General features: G+C 40.2%; 1 protein-coding gene across 3 annotated transcripts in view; it reads left to right on the plus strand.

Moving 5' to 3' along the window:
• The window catches only part of PLCB1 (phospholipase C beta 1), a 695,993-nt gene that overhangs the window by 517,973 nt on the left and 158,096 nt on the right, over positions 1-19,924 (plus strand). For all 3 annotated transcript variants that reach the window (XM_023251450.2, XM_023251452.2, XM_023251451.2), the window contains exons 11-12: positions 4,683-4,840; positions 14,880-14,962. In XM_023251450.2, the coding sequence (XP_023107218.1) occupies positions 4,683-4,840; positions 14,880-14,962 (241 nt within the window). The remainder of the gene's footprint in view (positions 1-4,682; positions 4,841-14,879; positions 14,963-19,924) is intronic.

The following is a 19,924-nucleotide window of genomic DNA, read 5'->3' on the forward strand; positions in this document are numbered from 1 at the left end:
GCACAGGGCAAAGGTCTGTCTTATGGCCCTTTGTGGGAGTGAGGTCTCCCGCCCCTACCCAGTAGACTTTCCTTTATGCTGTATTAGATACAGCCCAGAGTTATACACCACATAGCAATGCCTAAATTAACCACTAACGTGGACCACAGAAGTATTGTGAATGATTAGGAAGAATTAAGATTTACCCCAGGGCTGAGGAGGGGACCATGAAGCATACCAGAACCTAAATAGAATATTCTGTTGGCAAGGAGAAAGAGAAAGAAGAAAAAGAAAGGGCAACCGGGTGTAAGTGTAAGATTGGGGTGAGAATTAAACTCCCTGGCACTTAAGAACTTCTCCATTATTTGTACTTGCCTACCTGCCCAGATGGGTAGGGGTAAGGAACATGTTGAGGGTCCTTTGTGCATCCCCAGGAACCAGTATTTGCCTCTCATAGAGAACATGTTTGAGAATGTGCACAGACCCTAATGGTGAAGCTTCTATAATCAGTAAGGCATATGCTGAAAGTTGCTTCCCCACTTTCTCACCTAAGCCATCTTGTCACAATTGGATTCATGTTGAAGACAGCTTCATGGTCTCCCTGGGGCAAGAGGCAGACACTTTGGGAGAGACATCAGATCAAACGAATGCCCTTAGAAATGGTCAAGATGAATAACATAGAATTTATATTTTGGACAGTTTTCTCAACTGTAACTGTGGAATTAGGTGACTTGAACGGCTGACACAGCATTGAAAGCAAAAGGTGAAATGGTTCCTGTCTCCATTTATACAAAGAGATCATATTTATGGAAGAAGGCCACTGAATTAACAAATGCATCACATTCTGGAAATTTTTTGCCATAGAGGTTGAAAAGAAGACAATACATAATGATAACTATAAACATAGACAATTTCTCAGAAGGCTATGTTAATAGAAGGATTGTTATTTTCCATTTTCTGATCTCTTCAATCCATGGATGCCTTGAGTAATCCTAGACAAAGCACAAGTGAATGTAGCCAGCTGACCAAAATGAATGCAGCCAAGTGAGAAGTTACAGAGCTATGACTTGGGGCAGTATTATGAATTGAACTGAGATGGTGCTTCAGCTCTCCAGTTCAATCATGGGCTTGGAGTATACTCCAGAGGGTATTCACAGCTAGGCAGAGATGATGTCAGATACTAGTTACAGAAATAACAAGGGTTGAGTGACTCATGACATATCATTAATCCCAACCCCAGGCAATCCCCTGGCCCAGAAGCTATATTTTATTGGATGTAATCAAATGGAAATAAAATGGGTGGTGGGATATAATAATGAGGAGTTAGGTGGGATATAATAATGAGGGAAGAAAAATAAACTAGCTTTGAGGATTTAGGCAGAAAAAGATGAAATAATGGAGAATGTTAATATACATATTTGGAAGAAAAATCTCCATAAATGAAGGAAAACACACAGGGAACCTAAAATGCATTCCAAGGAATAGAACAATTATGGGTAAGTGTGAATTTTCTAAAAATATGCTTTCTTTGGGAGGCTTCCATTTCTAATAAAGACTATTCATTTTAAGATGGAACAAGTTGACCTTTGAAGGATTCTTCTGGGCTTAGGTTGTTGGGGAATAAACATAACATAGACACATATACTCTCTCTCTCTCTCTCTCTCTCTCTCTCTCTCTCTCTCTCTCTGTCTCTCATCTTCCATTCTTTGGTGTTTTTTTTCTTCAGATTCCTCTGCATCTCACAAACCCAACCCCATACCTTACCAGGTCTTTAGAAACATTAACTGATTAACATTCAAAAAATACATCAAATACCAGCTAATTTGTTCTTTCAGTGATAAAAAAAATTTTTTTTCATGCAAATCCAAAGAAATGTTTCTAGAAATTTTTTGAAACTTTTATGACAGAAAGCTTTAGTATGACTGAGGTATTTATCTACTAGAGTCTACCATTAAATCTTATCTAGTTTATGTATCCATGGGAAGTTCCCTCCTGAAGTTAGTAACACTCAGTGAACTGTTCATGAAATAGACTCAGAACCTGCACATTGTGTAATGGTATTGGATAGTCAGTAATACATTTAAACAATTTTCTAGATAGCACACAAGAAAATCTTCTCTACTCTTTAATAACATACCATTTTCTGCAGGAGCTAGCATTTTTAATGAGTTATCCAATAATTATTTGCCTTCTTCACTTTCTTTAGCTAAAGCAGCCTCCCTTAAGCTTAAAAATCATATAAATAACTGTCTTTTCTCCTTCACTGTCACTGCCCACCCCCATTTTTTAATGCAGCAAAACCTTTATTACAATAAACTTTCAGGCAATTATAAATGGCAAATTGATTATCTAGCATCAGGAACTTTCCAGAATATTTTGTCAGCATTTCTTCCTTCACAAAGACATTTGTGTGTTTAAAATGCCCTATTTTTCCAGCAGAGAAAAGTGATTATGAAAACCTACTTAATCAGCCTTTCATGCATTTACTAGAACTCTATAGAATTCAAGACTGTCATCCTTTTGTTATGCTGATGTTTGGGTGTTGTGACATGCATATAAAAATAAAATTAAGCCAATAGACTTATCCTATTTTCTTTGTCCTGTATGTTTTCCCTGGGCAGATCTTGTCTATTTCAAAGTTATTTTGACTGTTTTCATCAGTTTGTCATTTTTTAACTATTTAAAAAATGGTGGAGACTTATAGAGTAGAAATCAGAGAAAATATTTAATGTGGAAAACCAAAGCTTCCATTGTGTGTTGATGGTCGGCCTGTCTCAAAAGTTATTTATTATTAATTTTTTAAAAAATAACTTATCAAGGGGCCCCTGGGTGGCTCAGTAGGTTGAGCATCGGACTTCAGCTCGGGTCATGATCTCGTGGTTCCTGAGTTCAAGCCCCGCATCAGGCTCTGTGCTGACAGCTCAGAACCTGGAGTCAGCTTTGGATTCTGTCTCCCTCTTTCTCTGTCCCTCCCCGACTCCTGAGTAAGCACTCTCTCTCTCTCCCTCTCTCTCTTTCTCTCTCTCAAAAATGAATAAACATTAAAAATTTTCAAAAAAAAAACTTATCAAGAAGTAAGTACTTCCAATAACTACTTAAATGAAATAGGAATAGTTTGGCTTCCACTCCTGCCCTCAAACTTCTCAAGTGCCTTGATTATTACAATTCTTATCACTTTACTAGAGTATTTCAGTTCTGTTCACAAAGGTTTTATTTTTTTTTTAATTTTTTTTTTCAACGTTTATTTATTTTTGGGACAGAGAGAGACAGAGCATGAACGGGGGAGGGGCAGAGAGAGAGGGAGACACAGAATCGGAAACAGGCTCCAGGCTCCGAGCCATCAGCCCAGAGCCCGACGCGGGGCTCGAACTCACGGACCGCGAGATCGTGACCTGGCCAAAGTCGGACGCTTAACCGACTGTGCCACCCAGGCGCCCCTCACAAAGGTTTTAAATTTTGATGAAGTATATGTATTTTTTTCTTTGTTGTTTGTGCTTTAGCATCATATCTACAAAACCATTGCCTAATCCAGGTCACAAAGTTTTAGCCTTATGGTTTTTTTCTAGGAGTTTTATAGTATGATCGCTTATATTTAGGAGCTTAATCCACTTAGAGTTAATTTTTTTATATGATGTGAGATGGGTTGGATTAACTTCATTATTTTACACATGTCTCTCCAGTTGTCCTAGCACCATTACTTGAAAATATGATGCTTTCTGCAATGAATTGTTGTGGCACCGTTGTTGTAAGTCAATTTGAGGATAAATGTGAAGGTTTATTTCTGTACTCTCAGTTTTATTCCATTGATCTATGTCTATTCTTATGCCATCAACATACTGCCTTGATTATTGGAGTTTTGCAAGTAAGTTTTGAAATCGGGAAATGTATGTCCTCAAACTTTGTTCTGATTTTTGGCCATTTGGGGTCCTTTACATTTCCATAGAAATTGCAGGATCAGCCTGTCAATTTATGTAAGAAACCAAGTAGGAGTTCAATAGGAATTGACCTTGTAAATAAATTTGGGTTCTAGTGCTATCTTAGCAATGTTGAGTCTTCTGTTCCATGAACATGGACTATCTTTGCATTTAAGGTCTTCTTTAATTATTTTATTATTAATGCTTTATAATTATTAGAGAAAACCTTTTGCACTTTTTTTGTTAAATTTGAATTTATTCCTACAAACTCATTTCACTTTTGAAAAGAGAATGCTTAGCTTTTCTAAACATTTTTGACTTGGACAAACATGACAGAAAGGTTGATTTATACAACAGAATAGCCTTAAAGACTCAGACTTAAATGATTGAGTTGTGAAGTTATAATCCTACTCTCTGCCATTTTCATTATCTGAAAATAAATATTTAAAAAATAAAGGTAGTTATACAAGAGAGGTTTTTATGAAGATTAAATGTAGTAATACATGTAAAATCTGAAGAACTACACTTGGCACTTGGTAAGCAGTTATTGTTATTGTTCCAATGCTCTCCTCCTTCTATTCTCTCTTCCCTAAAATGACTGCTAGGGAGCCACAATTACATTTGGTATTATGCCACTACCTTACAGTATGTTGAGGCAGAAGGTTGAGAATAACCACACAAGTTGTTGAACTCCTTGTTCTCCCACTGTTGAAAAGATTGTCTAGGAAGCCACCAATGTCTTCCTTGCTTTGTAGGAGTCTAAGTATCATTTTGTTGGTGTTTTACAGCTGGCCAGCTGGCTGGAAATTCCTCTGTTGAGATGTATCGCCAAGTGCTCCTGTCTGGTTGTCGCTGTGTGGAGTTGGACTGCTGGAAAGGACGGACTGCAGAAGAGGAACCAGTCATCACCCATGGGTTCACCATGACAACTGAAATATCCTTCAAGGTAGAGTGAATGAATATTTCAAACAGAATAAGCTAGAGAGACCTAAACCCTTTTGGATAAAGCCTCCTAAGGTAGAAAGTCCCAGTGGTTACAATTAAGCCCATGGACTTAATTGCAATTTCAGAGGCTAAAATTTAGCAGTGTATTTATGGGTAATTAGCATCATGTCATGGAGAACTGTGGTGTCTCAGAAGTACTGCCATAGAGAAGACTTACAGGATTTGGGCTTATATTAGATGATTTGGGTGAGGATTCAAGAAAGTAAGGTTTTGCTATAGATTGGATGCTGTCAATAAGCAGAAATAATCCTGTGATTGTGTATCGTAATAAATCCTATCTAGAAAGCAAGACTACAGCTGTATTTTATAAGGAACTTCAGCCATTCTTATTAGCAGGAATGAGGGTATGTTTGGTCATCCCCCTTCTCTTTCCACACATGGCTCCATCCTACATCATAAAGGGCCTAATATTCATGCATATGGGCACAGAAGCCAAATTATCCAAGTTATGTTCACATCCCCTACAAAGAGCCATCCCCAGGAGCTTGGAATCATTTGGGTGGACAAAGTCTGGGGTCCTAGGTACCCAGAGAACCATCTGGGAAAAGGGTATATGGACTGTAGGGGACATGTGTTTTTTTCTGACTCAGGCTTCTCACCTCTTTGGAAGTGAACCAGAAAAGAAGGGCCAGAAGACAACCTCTAAGGCACAACTCCCAAGGCATGAGCCCCATGCCTGCATTAACTGGGTCTCAGGGCAGAACTGAGTCTGGGTCACTAACCCTTGCCCTAAGCAACCAAGGAAACAGTGCAAATATGTGGCTAGCTAAGGAAGAATGGGGACAAGGCCATTGAGAACGGGGAGGTCAGTGTGCTGAGACACCAAAATGTTGGATGAATTATATGTTAATGTCACTAAGATTGGTGACAAAGCTTTGGACGAAGAAGGCAGTGAAGCATTTGCCAAAGTCTTTGCTGAATGAGAGAGAGCTCAGCAGATGGCACAAGAGAGGAAATGGTAAAAGCTGGTTGGGCTGTCTTATGAGAACTGGAAACTCAAAAGTAGCATTGGGGGCAAAAACAACAACAACAAAAAAAACAAAAAACTCACTCTCCAGTGTCTAGCCCCAGGGCACCTGGGATGTGAGAAAATAAACAGCTATCACTTGAAAGAGAGTAGCAAAAGAGAAGCAAGATTTTCAAGGGATATCCAAGTTTTGATTGAGACAAATGGATTTACTAATCAAAGGTATCATATTTGACAGTAAAAAAATGCATTCAGAATTGATATCATTAGCACCTTAAAATATGTTTGCTATGATGTGTCTAGGGAATTTGACTTTTCATGATTTCTTAAACTTAGGCTACAATACAATAGTTAGAAATAAATAGCACCCTTCACTAAATTTTACAACAAAGTTTAATATGAGAGTGACCTTAATTCTGATCAAATCTTTAAATTTGTATCTGCTCCTGAAAGGGAGAACTCTTAAGTTCTCTTGGTTTTAATAGAAAAATCAATGGGTTTTTGTTTCATCTCCATAATCCCCCACTCTCCCAGCTTCTGCCATTGTCCTTTGTCAGCTCTCTAAGATCCAATCCTAACCTGGTTGGGCTCTTTGAGAAAATTGGGGGACAGATGACCCTGGTGCACAGTGAGTGCAATTTGGGCTCATCTGTCTGTTGATGGATGGACATAATCCTGGGAATGGAGACAACACATCCTAATGGAGCCTTTGCTGTGCTAAGGGATGAAGGCCTTAGTCACTGCACTGAACCACTACAGGAGGGCCCTCCCACCACCACCCTGCCCACAGTCCCCTCAGAGTCCATATGGGGAGCAATTATATACTCTTAAAAATTTATAATCCTCAAGGTTCATTGAGTTCCAGGATGGGGAGGTAGATAAACACCAAGCACATTTTAAATCATGTTTATTTTATGTAGAGCATTGGCCTCTTGATCTCAGCCATTAAGTTGGCTTAGAGTGGCTCTCCCTATGCACCTGTCTATACAAGTGGTTCTTCAGTCACATCTATAACCCCAGAATCATGGGCTTATTGGACATCTCTTCGTGGTCTCTGGAAGTAAACACATCCACACATTTTCTGACAGATACAGAAACTAGAAAACAAAATCTAGCCCAGAATACTGCTTCTTCTCTCTGCCTGCCAGAGGTGGGGTTGGGGAATGACCAAAGAGAGCAGGAAACTCATCTCCCTGGTGGCTGGTTTGTCCAGCCCTGCTTCCTGCTAATGCGCATTTGCAGGATAGATTAATCTTGCTGAGATGTGGGTGGGTGGGTGGTGGGTAGGCTAGTATGGCTGTGGGTAGTAGAGATGCCAACCTGTTTTGTACACAAATATACAGAGCAGGAATTCTCTGAATAAGGACTAGGTAGTACTGGGGTGAGACTTGTGAGGTACCTCACATGCAAAATTTAAGGAAGCATTTGCTCTCAGTGTCATGTACATGCAGACTTGTCACCTAACAATGAGTGTGTCTTTACATTTTGCCCTGAGGCCCCCCACTTGCCTCACCATAAGTCCCAGCCTGCTCTGCATGATTGTTGGTAGGTAGGCTGGTTTTCCAGAAACCACTGTGTATGTGACATTGTAAGAAAGGGTAAAAGAGAAATGGGGGACAAGATCCTGTGTGATCCATCCCCCATTACCACTTTCCCCGTCACTCACTTGGCTACAACTCTACTGGGCTTTGCTATTGCTTGACCATGCTAGGCAAGTCCCATATCACAGCCTTTGCACAGGTTCTTGGCCTCTTCCCGGAATGTTCTTCCCCAAGGTATCTGCATGGCTCACCTGTTATCTCTTTGAAGTCTTTCTCAAATGCCACCTTCTCAGTGAGGCATATTGGGACTACTCTCTTTAGTACCTTAACAAGCCACCTTGCCCACTCCCACACTCCTGATACACTCCCCACCACCACTTTATTTTTTCTATTTACCAAGTGGCACTTTATCCCCTCCTGCCACTCTGCTTAATTTCCTTAATGATTATGCTTTTTGTTCATTGTCTCTCTCCTTCTACTAGCATGTAAGCACCACAAAGATAGAACTCTTGGTTATGTTCCCTGATCCATCCCAAGCACTTTGAAAAGAATCTTGCGTATAGTAGGTGCTCAATAAATGTGTATTTTTTTTAAATGAATCTTCCCATCCCAAAGCAAAAAGACAAATTACAGCACAGCTTTCTATTTTCTTCCTTGCCTCTGTTCATCGGATAAATGAATTTGGTCTTTCTCCATTTTCACGTGTGACATTCCATGTATGATATATTGGTGGGCAGTGAAAAGATTCTCCAAATGTTTGCCACTTTTAGCTATCCCATTTATTTGGACTTGCCCTTCATGGTGCAATTAGACTGTGTTCTGTAGCCAAAGCACATATTGCAGCAGCAAAATAAACTGATTACAAAAGTTCATCATTTTTATGTCATTACCGTTTATCTACTCTCAATCTATGTAATCTGAGAAACTTCTGTGTGATCTATCCCCAAAAGCAAAAGTTCCTATTGGCATTTACTGCTTATTTATTATATGGGCCAAAATAAAAGGTTATGTTCTGGGGAAAGGGACATGCTATAATTCAGTGTCTTCATGGAGGACTTTTTATTTTGCACTCCAGATTTATTTATTATTTATCTCATATATCTGCTGTTCTAGTTCCTTGCCTCATTGCCTTAGCCTTTCTGATGGTCATGACATAATAATTCGCCACTTGGTCTGCATTCTTTGTGCTCCCACTCAATCTTCTTTCTCCCCACACTGACCACCACCACCCCCGGGCTCCTTCATCCCCAAACTGCTCCTCTTTCTCCCCTCAGGCAGTGTCTGTGTTACCAGCAATTGTATAAGATGGAAAAGTTGGTAATGTGATAAAATAGATGATGAAAATATATTCAATTTGAGTATGTGGTTAAATCGAGCATTTCTGAAAATAAAGCTCTGAGAAAAATAATAATTTCGGATGCAATTTAACAGCTACATAAATGCTCACATAAAATGGATATCCAAATACATCCTGCTGTTGTCTGTCAGGGATAAAGGATTTCAAGGGCAGTTTTCCCCACTGTAGGTTAGTAATTGAGCCATATGGTTTATAGATTATTGAATCCAGTGTTAGAAGTCCCTGAAAAACAGTTTTGGCTCAATAAGGAGCAATTGAGCAGTAAGGTACTTTCACATCCAGTGTCCACTAATGATAGCTCATATGTAAGAACAAAACTTAAAGCCTATGACTGGTTTTCTCATCCTTGATAATCATGCACACCATACAAAATATTCCAAAGCCATAAAAAATGAAAGTTCTATAGAAGAACTTCGAGATTTTTCAGGTGTTCCCAGCTAAAATTATTAGATGAAATCTAGTAAATGTTTTCTTTGGCTTTGAAGGTTCAAAAAAGGTTCCCTAAGCTGGTGGCTAAAGTTATGGTAGAGGTGGAGAGAGGTGGACAGAAGGAGGGGGAGAGGATGGGAGGAAAAGAGAAAGGAGACTGTAGACGTTAAGAATGCAGTTCTGGAGCTGGTGCCAGGGTTCAGATACCAGCTCTCCCTTGGACTGGCCACAAGATCTTGGAGAAGCTCCCCTGTCAGACCTGTTCTCTTTCTTAGGAGCAGAATGGAAATGACAATAGCGCTTACCTTCTAGGGTTCTTGTACGCATTCAGTGACCCTACTCAATACACAGACATTGCCTAGAACCACGTATAGCAAGTAGTGAGTGCTCTGTGTCAGATATTGACATTATGGTTGAAATATAAAGGCCACACTTTAGCTTTTGTTTCTCTAAATTAATGGTTGTGGTATTATATATGCAAAGAATTCTTATAAATCAGGGTGAGGGTTGGGGGTTAATGAAGTCATTTGTAAGGCTGCTATGGTAGAGGCTGTAGATGGCCTCCACACAAAACCCCTGGTATTCACTTCACTTCCAGGAAGGAACCCAAAGTTCAAACTAAATACATCCCAGCCTTTGTTAGAAGCCCAGTGGGAGCTGAGAAATGTGTCCTAAGTCAAGGGCACAAGACCAGGATGTCTGAGGCAGGCAAAGAGGAGAAATAGGAGACACAGATTGGATGGTCTAGGAACCCCCAGAGCCCAGCTGTGGTTCAGGTCATCTCAGCAGCCTAGCTGTGGGAAGAGAGAACCAGACCCAGGGAGCCAGGAAGTTGGAGGGAGGCACAAAGTCCTCACAAGTCGCAGGCCCAGAAAAACACTCACATTTCATTTGCCAAATGTAAACAGAGACAGGCCCTTGGCCAGAGGCAAAACACCCTAAGAGAGAGGGGTTCTCACCTTCAGGCCTGACTCTCATTGGCCCAAATTGACCTGATGGGCCACTTCTACAATCAAACTTCATTAACGAAGGCAGTTGCAGTGATTCTCAAATAGCCAAAGGCAACAGTCATCCTCGGAAAGTTATCAAAGACTGATTACACTTTTATTTACTTTTATATTTGAAAGATTTTTTTCTTTAATGCAGCACTCAACCTTGATTGGAAATTTTGGCCATGAAATTGTTCAAGTTAACTGAGCTATTGTGTATGGAATGAATATTCAAACTTCTTTAATAAAAATTAGATTTGCCTGTGGTTACATTGGATTTTAAGCTTTGCTTATGCCAATGATCACACTAGTCCAGGGGTTGACTGCCTACCTTCCACAGGCCACATTCAACCTACCCCCTATTTTTATAAGTTAAGTTTAGTTGGAACATAAGCACATCCATATGTGCTTTACATATCGTCCATGGCTGCTTTGAGTCTACAAAGGCAGAGTTGAATAGTTGCCATAAAAATCATATGGCCAGCAAAGCCTAAACTATGTACTCTCTCACCCTTTATAGAAAGTATGCTGACCTCTGAAATAGTCAATAGAAGACTGAATTGGAACACAACTAAATAAATGATACTTCTCTTCTGTTAAGAATGTTAAGAATTCATTCATTTATTTGAAAATATTTAGTGAGTGTCTAGAATATGCCTTAGCACTTCCTAAGCCTTAGGAACAGAGTCATGGAGCAAACTGAGTGCTTACTCTCAAGAAGCTAGTGGAAAGAAATGCTCTTAATAGTCTAGTGGAAAGAAATAGACAAAAATAAATACACAATATGGTACATGGAGACATGCCCTTTAAGGCAACATAAGTAAGTATTGAAGGAAAGAGGGGGCTAAGGTATGCTATTTTCAGCAGGGTGGTGGAAAAACACTTTAGTAACATGACATTTGAGAAAAGACCACCAACCCAAAAATAAGGGAGTAAGCTTTGTTTTCAGATAAGAATGTTCCTAACAGAAATAACAGAGATGAACAAATAAATGAAAGAGATGAACAGAGATAAAATCATGCCTGGTGTATTTGAGGAAAAGCAAGAAAAGATCAATGGATTATATCTGGGTGAGCAATGGGAAAGGAAATGTGGTGAATTTAGAGAGATAGCAGGTGCCAGATCTAATAAGGAATTTGGATTTCACTCTGTGAAATGGAAGGCCGATGAAAGTTTTACTCCAAAGGAGTAAAATCATCTGACTCATGTTTAAGAGCAATCGCTGTGGCTGTGATATGTAATGCAGGGGGTAAACATAGAAGCCTCTGCTAGGTTTTGCTGCAATAAAAGAACCCCCAGAATCTCAGTGGTTTAGAGCCACTCAGTGGTTTTCTCACTCAGGTTAGATGATGGCTGTTGCTCAGATGAATATTGTCCACAATCCATGTGGAAAGAACAGCCCAACGTGTAATATCACTGGGCTCATGGCAGAGGAGAAAGAGAAATGGCAGAATCACATGATGGCTCTTAAAGATACCATGTTCAGCCGGTCATTTTCACACACTTTTCACTGGCCAAAACAAAGGGCATGGCCATGTCTATTGCCAACAGATCTCACAGGAAAGGATAGTGACTCTGTGGTAATGATGATGAAATCTACAACAGCAGTTATTGCAAAGATTTTGGGGTCAGGATTATAGAGGTAGACGTGCTGAGATGTGATTATATTCTGGATAAATTTGGGACTGGATTGCTGATGAATTAGAAGATATGAGAGAAAGAGAGAAGTCAAGAATGGCTCTAATATGTTTTGCATTTAACTGATACAATGGGGCCAAACTTATGAAATCAACAAAATCTAGCTCCTTTTTTATTCACACTCAACACCTACTTTCTTTATAATATCTATTTGCAGTTCTTTTTACAGCTTTGATCTTTGGTGGTTAAGATCATTGGCTTCATGAGAGTTACTGCAATAGTTAAGAGCATAAAGTCTAGAGTCAGATATATTTTCCTGGGGTTTCTTGGATTCTCCTTTTTGTGACCCTGGGCAAATTGGCTAATATCTCTGAACCTCCATTTTACAATCTGTAAAATGGTGGATAATGTTTTCCTTAGAGAATGCTTATAGCATGAGTTAAAATATGTGTCTGGAACATAATAAATGCTCATTTTTTAAATGTTTTTTCATTTTTAAAAGAGAGAAAGAGAGTGTGTATGTGTGTGTGTATGAGCAGGGGAGGGGCAAAGAGAGAGGGAGACAGAGAATCCGAAGCAGGCTTCGCCCTGTCTGCACAAAGCCTGACACAGCGGTCCAACCCATGAACTGTGAAATCATGACCCAAGCCAAAGCCGGATGCTCAACTGACTGAGCCAACTGGGCACCCTAATAAATGCTCATTTAATGGCAACTCTTATTTTTATTAATAAGAGTCTAAGAGGGAAAGTTTAAGGTAAGGAGGGAGGCACCAGCAAGGTAAGTAACCTGAGTTGATCTGAGAATAGATGCTCATCATGAGATGGGTCCTTTCCTTTTTCTCCCTGCATCCTCACAACAAGCTTGTGGACTGAGGCTTATCACCTTCACTTTACATATCAGCAAGCAGGGGTGCCTGGGTGGCGCAGTCGGTTAAGCGTCCGACTTCAGCCAGGTCAAGATCTCGCGGTCCGGGAGTTTGAGCCCCGCGTCAGGCTCTGGGCTGATGGCTCAGAGCCTGGAGCCTGTTTCCGATTCTGTGTCTCCCTCTCTCTCTGCCCCACCCCCGTTCATGCTCTGTCTCTCTCTGTCCCAAAAATAATAAATAAACGTTGAAAAAAAAATTTACATATCAGCAAGCCAATGCACAGAGGCATTAAATCATTTTTGCCAAGGTCACACAGTTTGTAAAGCCAAGAAGTAAGATTCAGATGCAAGCCTGTTTGAATCTGAAGCTTCTGCTCAAATAAATCAAGAATTTCACGTCTTGGTGTTGCTTGCTATTTATAGTGCACTTATTTTTGATGGCATCAACTATCATAAAAGTTAAACTGATAATGTATGAAAGGCAATCTGTGAATTCACTTCTAAGAAACAGTGAGAGTGATTCTTTTGCTCCGTACAGGGAAATTCATCTCAGAAGATACATGCAAATGTAGTACAGAATTAGAAAGTCTTATTTATACTCTGCGGCCAGGGAAATGGCTCTCTCACATGGATATCAAGAAAGCTATGCATTGTTTAAGGGAGGTAGAGAAGATAGTGGAGAAGTCTTGGGCATATGGAATGAGAGTGGAAATTCTTACTTGAAAAGAGACTATGAAAAGATTAAATGCAACTAAAAGACAAAGGCATGAGTATACAAGTTCAATAAGGAAAACATACTGAAAAACTGATGCCCAAAGCTGGTGGATATGCATCGAAATCTGATCCTTCATACATTACTCTATGCAACCAAAGATTAAAAATAATTTGGACAAATGTAGGAGACTATAAAAATATGCATATCCTTTAATTCAATAATTTCCTTTCTGAGAATCCATTCCCAGAAAATAATTGAAAATACTAGGGGAAAAAATGGAGATGTTCTTTGTAGAACTATCTGAATGATAGCTCTTTAAATATGTCTGTCCAACAGTTGGGTAATGGTTAAATCAATTAATACTACTAGTCCCTAGAATTTTATACAGATTTTAAACCTTATGACATACACATTTTTTAAAATACACAGGTTGAGGAATGAAGTACTGATACATGTTACAACATGGATGAACCTTGAAAGCATGCTAAGTGAAAGACGCCAGAATGGAAAAGGCCACATACTGTATGATTCCATTTATATGAAATATTTGGGATAGGCAAATCTATGGAGACAGAAAGTATATTAGTGGCTGCCTTGGGCAGGTGCATGGGAGGGGGATGGGAAAATAGGGAGTGACTGCTAATGGGTACATGGCTTCTTTTGGGGGTGATAAAAATCTTCTAATTTAGTTGGGGATGATGGTTGCACAACTCTGTGAATATAATAAAAACCATTCAATTGTACACTTTAAATGGTTGCTTTTAAGTAAAGTGATATCTCAAAAACAATGCTTAAAAAATACAAGTAGACTATTTACTATAATGAAAACCAAGTTATACTAATAAATGAAAAACCCACTAGAAGTAAATATAACCAAATGCCAACAGTCGTTTGGCTCCCAGGGTGAGTTTATGGGTGAAAACTATTGCCTTCTCTAGTCCAAATTTTTTATAATGTGATTAGATTTCTTTCATAAGAATAATAACTAAATATAGGGCGCCTGGGTGGCTCAGTCGGTTGACCGACCGACTTTAGCTCGCGCATGATCTCACGGTTTGTGAGTTCGAGCCCCGCATCGGGCTCTGTGCTGACAACTCTGAGCCTGGTGCCTGCTTCTGATTCTGTGTCTCCCTCTCTCTCTGCCCCTCCCCCACTCATGCTCTGTCTCTCTCTTGTCTCAGAAATAAACATTAAAAAAATGTTTTAAAAAAAGAAAAATACCTAAATATAACTAGCAAATAGAAGAATTGTTCTCTTTTACAATTGTGTCTCCCCCTCCACCAAATCAGTCTTCTTTCTTCCCACTTTTTTAAGTCCAGAGTCAGAAAATGTATAGTTTGGCAGCTCCTGCAATGCCTTCTGGTGATTTCAGGCCATTCCATACAATTCTATGAATGAAAAAGGCAGCCACATTAAGGGAAAATGTATATACACATTAGCATTCTGGCATATTGAATATACATGTGTTCTCATTTTTAGGAAGTGATAGAAGCAATTGCTGAGTGTGCATTTAAGACGTCACCTTTTCCAATTCTGCTTTCATTTGAGAACCACGTAGATTCGTAAGTATTCCACACATTCAATGGGGAGCCTTTTTCCCAAATAGGGCATGTTTAATAATTGTTCATCAGATTTAAGACCATTTGATATTATTAATGGTGTTCCTCAATTATTTTATATCTGAAGTGTCATGTTTTCATCTGCATATGATGGGATTCATTCATTCAAATCTCATTAACATAATAATCCACTGGACTTGTGGAATCTTTTTTCAGGCCACAATAGGATTTTAAATTAAGGACTCCTCTTTTTGCAATGCAGGGGAATAATACATGTCTCTATTTCAATGGGCCACTTTTATAATCCTCCTTCATTAGCTCCTTCTATTGCGTGCAAATTTGTAGTCCATTTTGCCACATGAAAATGACCAGTTCCATACAAGCTGAAGCTGGTGGAGGGAAAGCTATAAATTCTATTCTGTCACCTGCACTTATGCAGAACTCAGACCACCAAATGCTCCCTCTTTCGTCTTCCCATTGGTTGCCCTTGTTTGCTAATATTTGTGAGTTGTTCCTATTTCAAAATAGCTTGCGTTTATTGCTAAGCCACACAAAGAAAAGATAGTTTGCCTAAAGTCTTTTATATTCATTTTATCACAAAATACCAGAGTAAGACACATTTATATCTAAAATGTGGGTATTAGTTTACCCTATAGTTGCCCAATTTAAAGTGCTCCAAAATGAAAGAGTCTTCTTTGTATTGAATCAAAATTCAAGAAACTAAAATTCTAGCCCATGGAATTAATGTCTGAAGACTGGTATAGTGTATACCATTGCTCAAAAGAATATTTGTGAAGCCCTCTCTTTCATTTCAATGACCTAAGCTAGATTTCTCAACTAAAAGCCAACAGCACCTGTCCCAATTTGGCTCACAGTTTCCTTCCCCCCCCTTCTTATTGAAAGTCTTTCCCAGATCACTTATTGATTCCCTTTTTCCAACTAGTTTGTGACACATGCATTAACTCACCAGTTATTTAAGAATTCACTAAAATCTTAAAAGAAACAGTTTGGTCATGCACGAATTTCAGCTTGAGGAATTTCCAAGTACTTAAATGTGATTATTTGTTAATGTATACATGGAGAGAGACCTTACTCTGAAGTAACCAATTTTATAATTATCTGTATTTCTAGTCTGCCCTGAGGAAATCCATATTACATTTACCAGCTCTTGGTTCTGTTTCACTGGGAAACAGTCATCCAACGAATGATTTAATCATTTGGCAGATAGTTTTTCTAACACTTCTGAGGGTCAATTGAAGAGAAAATAATTGATTGTTTCACTGCTATTTCTCTTGGAACTAAAGGGAGCGCCTCTTTCGTTGCTGTATTTAATACCTCATTTGCTGTGACAGCTCTGACTTGCGCATGAGCATTTTCTCATCTCAGCCAGTCCGTTTGTAATTGAGCTCTAACAGTGCTTCAGCGCCTTCTTTCAGGCACTGTCGTTCCCAGACCTGTTGATGTATTACGTCCTTTTTAGAGAAATATCTCTAAATCTAGCACATTTATTTTCTGCGAGAAATGTTTTTGTATAAACTAGACAAGATGAAAAGCTATAGTTCCATTCTTGATTCTCACATCTGCTTCATTGAACTTTCCTATAAGGTAACCAGAGAGGTATCAACAACCACTACCACCAGAAACATAACAGCTAATATTTATTGAATTTATATTCTGTGCCCAGCAGCCTTCCAGATATAAGTTCATGTGACCCTCACCACAAACCCAGGTGCTCCTAAGAATAAATATTATTATGATAATCCCTATTTCACAGATGTTGGAACTCATCCCCAAAGAGAATGAGTAACTTACCCAAGGCCATGCCGCTAAGAGGTGACAGAGCTAGGATTCACACCTGGTTGGTCTGGCTTCAAAACTCACACACTTAACCAACACTATCCCTGTGCCTAAGCAGATACATCAGGAGCCTTCAAAACATTGAATTAAGGCAACCAGAGCATCCACAAGGCAACTGCCTGTAACTGTTCACTTTTATGTGGTTTGTGACCCTTAACCACAGGATATTTTTTGTGGTTTTCAACATCAAACATACAGAGAACCAAAACAGGGCTTGAAAACGAATCCCTGCATTGTACACAAAAGCCAAAAGATAGTACAATACTGCCCTTTCTGGTTTACAAAATGAGAAATTTAGCTATTAAAAGTTTATTAATAATTCATATGTAACAAAAGAAAACCAAGGACACCATGATATTTACCCCAAACCATCGAGATAATCTGATGGCAGTGAAATGCTAAGATCCTGGAGTCTCTCATGAGAGACAGTTGTTTGCTTCACGTTTCCATTGCCTTGAGCTTCACATATCAAAATTGCTCTGCTTCAGTCCTCTCCTGGGAGGACTCACACACCCAAAGAAAAGTTATAAGCTTTCCCTTTGCTGGTACAACCCTGTGCTTGACATGTGGGCCACTCACCTCATTGCTGAACCCAGCGGCAGACATCGTTCTTCACTTGCAGCCCTATTTCCTACTAACCCTAGAAATTAATCTCCGAATCCTGCTCAACCCAGTGACCCTGGGACACACTTCCCAAAAACATCTGCAACCTGCTTGCCATTTCTAGTGGACCATTTTATTTTCCTGTGTGCTGCATATACAAAATGCCAGATTCAGAACTCTGGTTCAGGTTACAAAAGAAACTCACACAGGAAGAAAGGAAGAAATCCACTAGATTTTCTGGTTTTCTCTCCAAATACTTGAAATTACCTATCTGTGGACAACAAAGGGAAGTCTGCCATGAGCTGCTGGCAACTTCTCCTTCTCCCCCTGCTATATCAGAATCCCATAAAATGCAGATTCCTGAGCTGCACTCCCACACCTGATTTTGAATTTGGAGAAATGAGACTTCAAAATCTTAAAAAAAAAAAAAAAAAAGGCCCTAGCCAGCTCCGATCCTCCACCTAATTTGTAAGCTAGCATTTTCATTAAAAGAATTCTATACTGAATTCAAGTGAAGTAACCCCTAGTTCTGGTTCAGCCACAGATAATGTGAGATTTTGGACAAGGTCCTTAATCTCCGTGGGTAAGAGCTTCCTCATCTATAGAGAAGGAGGTTGGTTTAGTTCAACGTGGGGGGTTTACACCATGACATTTCATGGGGTGCATTCCTTTGTCAGAAAACTGACCACCTGGCCAGGTTCCTACATTTTAGGGGTATTTCATATATCCAGATGTGCCTGCTACAGCCCAAACTCCAAATGCATTTGTGAGTATTTCCTGTCACTTCATCTCCGTGGTAGCTGATGTGGATGCTCTGAGTGCTTCAGGAATTTTTTATTCTTGCTCTGTAACTGCAGTGTGAATGTCTTTTACTTCCACAGCTCTGACCCACAAAGTTGCTTTGTTTTCCTCTTTTTCTATTCAGTTTGCTCTCTGCTCTAAGTCCGTTCCCTGTCAGGTGGGAGTGTGAGTTTGGGGAGAACGTGAATAGCCTGATTACCAAGTAGCACATATTACTTCTTCTTGGAAAACTGCCTCTTGTTCTCTTCATTTCAGTAGATCTTGAGGTAGATTTTAAAATGTCTAGGTCAGACTTAGATCCTTGTTTCCTGGAGTGTGGTTAATCTGCGGGCCAGCGGCAGCCTCATCATTGAGGAGCTTGTCAGAAATGCAGAGTTGGGGCGGCTGGCTGGCTCAGTTGATAGAGCATGCAAATCCTGATCTCAGGGCATGAATTTGAGCCCCATGGTGGGGGTAGAGTTCACTTAAAAGGAAAAAAAAGAAATCCATAATCTCAGGCCCCATACCGATGCTGCCGAGGAAGCAACATTTTCTTAAGACCTCGGGTTATTTGGGTGAAGTGTCAGAGTGTTACCTTAAACACTGTGGAACTATCCATGTCAGAACTACCCACAGGCTTGTTACCAATGCAGGTTCCAGGAGTCCTCTCCCAATTCAGTGAATCAGGACTTGGCCCTAGGCCCCAACACCTGCAGCACTAACAGCTCAGTGATTCTTTACTGGAATAAAGTCAGATTTTGCTCCAGCAAAATCCTTCCTAAAGCCTGGTTTGGGGACGGCCTGACAAAGGACAGAGGACTCTGCCTGCTACCTGCTTAGCAACACCTGGAACATCACCTCAAAATCCCTCCACTGATGAAAATGTGGCTCCCCTCAAAATCCTAAAACAGGGCATTGAGGTGAAATTCTCCCTCTTTACTGCAAGTCTCTGATCAAAGGAACCCCAAGTTCCAATACTCTAGAAAAACAGCAGCTACATCAGCACCTGTTGACTCTTTTTACTCTATCAGAACAGTTCTCAAACTTGAGGGTGCATCAGAATCGCCTAGAGGGTTTGTGAAGACCCCCGAGTCCTGTTTCCCCAGAGATTCTGACTTAGATTCTGCATTGGAGGCCTTGAATCTGCATTTCCGACCAGCTTCAGGGGCTGTGGATGCTACCGGTCCATGGGCCACACTTGGAATAGCAAAGCTCTGTGACACATGGTAGTGCCATTCCGTGAAAGTCAGTGGGTTTGGACAGTTTCTTCTGTGTAGCCTGGAGCATGCGGGCCCGGCATAGATGGACTTGTCTCCGCTTCAGCTGAGGAACCTGTAGGCTTGGTTGAGCCCCTGGGCTCGTTATCCTTTGAGCAACAGCATCTGAACAGATGCCCGGGGCTGCTCTGCCAAATCAGCTACTTCTCTGCTTGCTCCCCAGCCTCTAATGAGTTGTTCTGAAACAACTACCCCTACGCTTTTCACGATCCATTCTCTGACTGGCAGGTTTCCCTCTCTCCTTGACACTGGTGAGGAATATTCTGAGGACCACACAGGCCACACAATAAAGTCTCCTCCAGGTCAAGAAAGGACAATGAGCAAGTGGGGGGGGGGGTGTTGTACAGGGTTTGGCAAGTTCTGTGAACCTCTTCTTTGCCTCTCCCTGCAGTTTCAATGAAGCAGTGACCTCTGGCTTCTAGTTGAAACCCAGAGAACTCATTTGACC

The sequence above is a fragment of the Felis catus genome, chromosome A3, assembly GCF_018350175.1.
Source record: "Felis catus isolate Fca126 chromosome A3, F.catus_Fca126_mat1.0, whole genome shotgun sequence".
Lineage (NCBI taxonomy): Eukaryota > Metazoa > Chordata > Mammalia > Carnivora > Felidae > Felis > Felis catus.